The sequence below is a fragment of the Emiliania huxleyi genome (genome assembly GCF_000372725.1).
Source record: "Emiliania huxleyi CCMP1516 chromosome Unknown EMIHUscaffold_147, whole genome shotgun sequence".
Lineage (NCBI taxonomy): Eukaryota > Haptophyta > Isochrysidales > Noelaerhabdaceae > Emiliania > Emiliania huxleyi.
Genome location: NW_005201123.1, coordinates 124,232 through 125,724, shown reverse-complemented (window position 1 = coordinate 125,724; position 1,493 = coordinate 124,232). Strand labels below are relative to the sequence as shown.

At 72.9% G+C, this 1,493-nt stretch overlaps 1 protein-coding gene across 1 annotated transcript in view; it reads right to left on the bottom strand.

The window, feature by feature from the left end:
- Positions 1 to 1,493, bottom strand: part of EMIHUDRAFT_455536 (hypothetical protein) — a gene marked incomplete at its 5' end in the record, with an annotated part of 5,316 nt that overhangs the window by 683 nt on the left and 3,140 nt on the right. The window contains 4 exons of the mRNA XM_005787013.1: positions 36 to 82; positions 291 to 356; positions 1,124 to 1,228; positions 1,431 to 1,460. Of these exons, the coding sequence (XP_005787070.1) occupies positions 36 to 82; positions 291 to 356; positions 1,124 to 1,228; positions 1,431 to 1,460 (248 nt within the window). The remainder of the gene's footprint in view (positions 1 to 35; positions 83 to 290; positions 357 to 1,123; positions 1,229 to 1,430; positions 1,461 to 1,493) is intronic.

Sequence of the window (1,493 nt, the reverse complement as noted above, 5' to 3'; positions counted from 1 at the left end):
GGGGGGGGGGGGAGCGAAATATGGTGGCGCCGCGCCTCTGCAGCGCGCCCATCTGCTCCGAGGTGGAGCGCTGCAGCGCCACCTACCCCCACAGACCCCGCCCTCTGGAGCCGCCGCGGGGGGTGGGTGGTGGGGTGGGTCGGGTGATGGGGGGCTTGCCCGGCTGAGGGTCAGGGAGGAGGAGAGGCTGCAGGGGAGAGGAGGCTGCAGGGGAGAGGAGGCTGCAGGGGAGGGGAGGATGGTGAGGTCACGGGACAGGCCAGGCTTTAGGGTCAAGGGCGTAGCGGCACCAACGACTCGATCGATCCCGCCACGCTCCACCCCGACTCGCGCCCGTCCCCGCCGCGGCTGTCCGCCTACGCGCACGTGGTGGGGTCAGGGTGAGAGCCGCGGCACTCAGCTCTCGCGGCGGCGCGGCGCCCTGCCGGCCGTGGCGATCGGGGGAGGGACGCCACGAAAGGCCGTCGGCGGGGAGGCGGAGGTGGCGAGGAGAGAGGACTCGTCCTCGACGACGGCCCTGCGGCGAGGCGGGTTCTGGCCGCGTCGACCGTCTCTGGGGAGGAGGCGCACGTGGCCCGCCGCTCGGCTGCCCCGAGCTGGCGAGGTGTGACTGGACCCCCCCCCCCCTTCTCCGCCCGCCTCCCCGCCTCCCCGCCTCGCTGCAATCGAGCAGCGTGGCCCGCGCCGCCTCCCTAGCTAGCTGTCTCGCACTGCCGGCCAGCTAGCTAGTCGGGCGGGCGGCGCCGCACCTCTGCTGCAGCTCCTCTCCCGCCAGGGAGCGATACCTGCAGTGGCAAATCGGGGCCACGTCGGCGCGTGAGTGCAACGGAGTCCGAGACACAAACTGCGAATATGCACGGCGCGAGTACGGAGGACAACAGTGGGCGGAGGAGAGTGCACCAGTGCACTCTCGAGGGCTCGCTAGAGGCAGATCCGACCTCGAGGCATCTAGGGCGCGGTACAGCTCGGCCGCCTCCCTCTCCGACCTCGCCTCGTACGCGGCAATCTGCGGCGCCGTGCGGTCGCCCACCGCCGTGGAGGGCGGGGCGGAGAGGGAGGCGGCCGAGGAGAGGTGCGCATACGACTGGGGGTCCGCAGACCTTGGGCGGAGTGGGCTGGGCACGAGGCTGAGCGCCGCCTTGCCTCCGCGCAGCAGCACCCGCGAGAGGCGCTTGATCGCCTTGCCGCGCTCCGACTTTGGCTGGGAGTGGCCGAGGCGGCGGAGGACCTGCGGCGCGGCGTGGCGGGACATGGCATGGCTCGCGGGTGGGGCGGTGGAGCGTCGGGAGCCCTCGGCGATGGCGAGGGGGTGGCGAGGGCGGCGGCCGCCACCCTCATGCCGGTAGTGCTGCATTCCGTTGCACTCGGAGAGGCCGTCGTCCTACGGGGCCTTTTCACGGCTACAGCTGTGAAAAAGGCGCTGCTCACACCTCGCGCAGTCGGTCGGCGGGGTACGGCGCCTGCGCCCGCGTAGAGCCGGTCGGGGCCCGTCC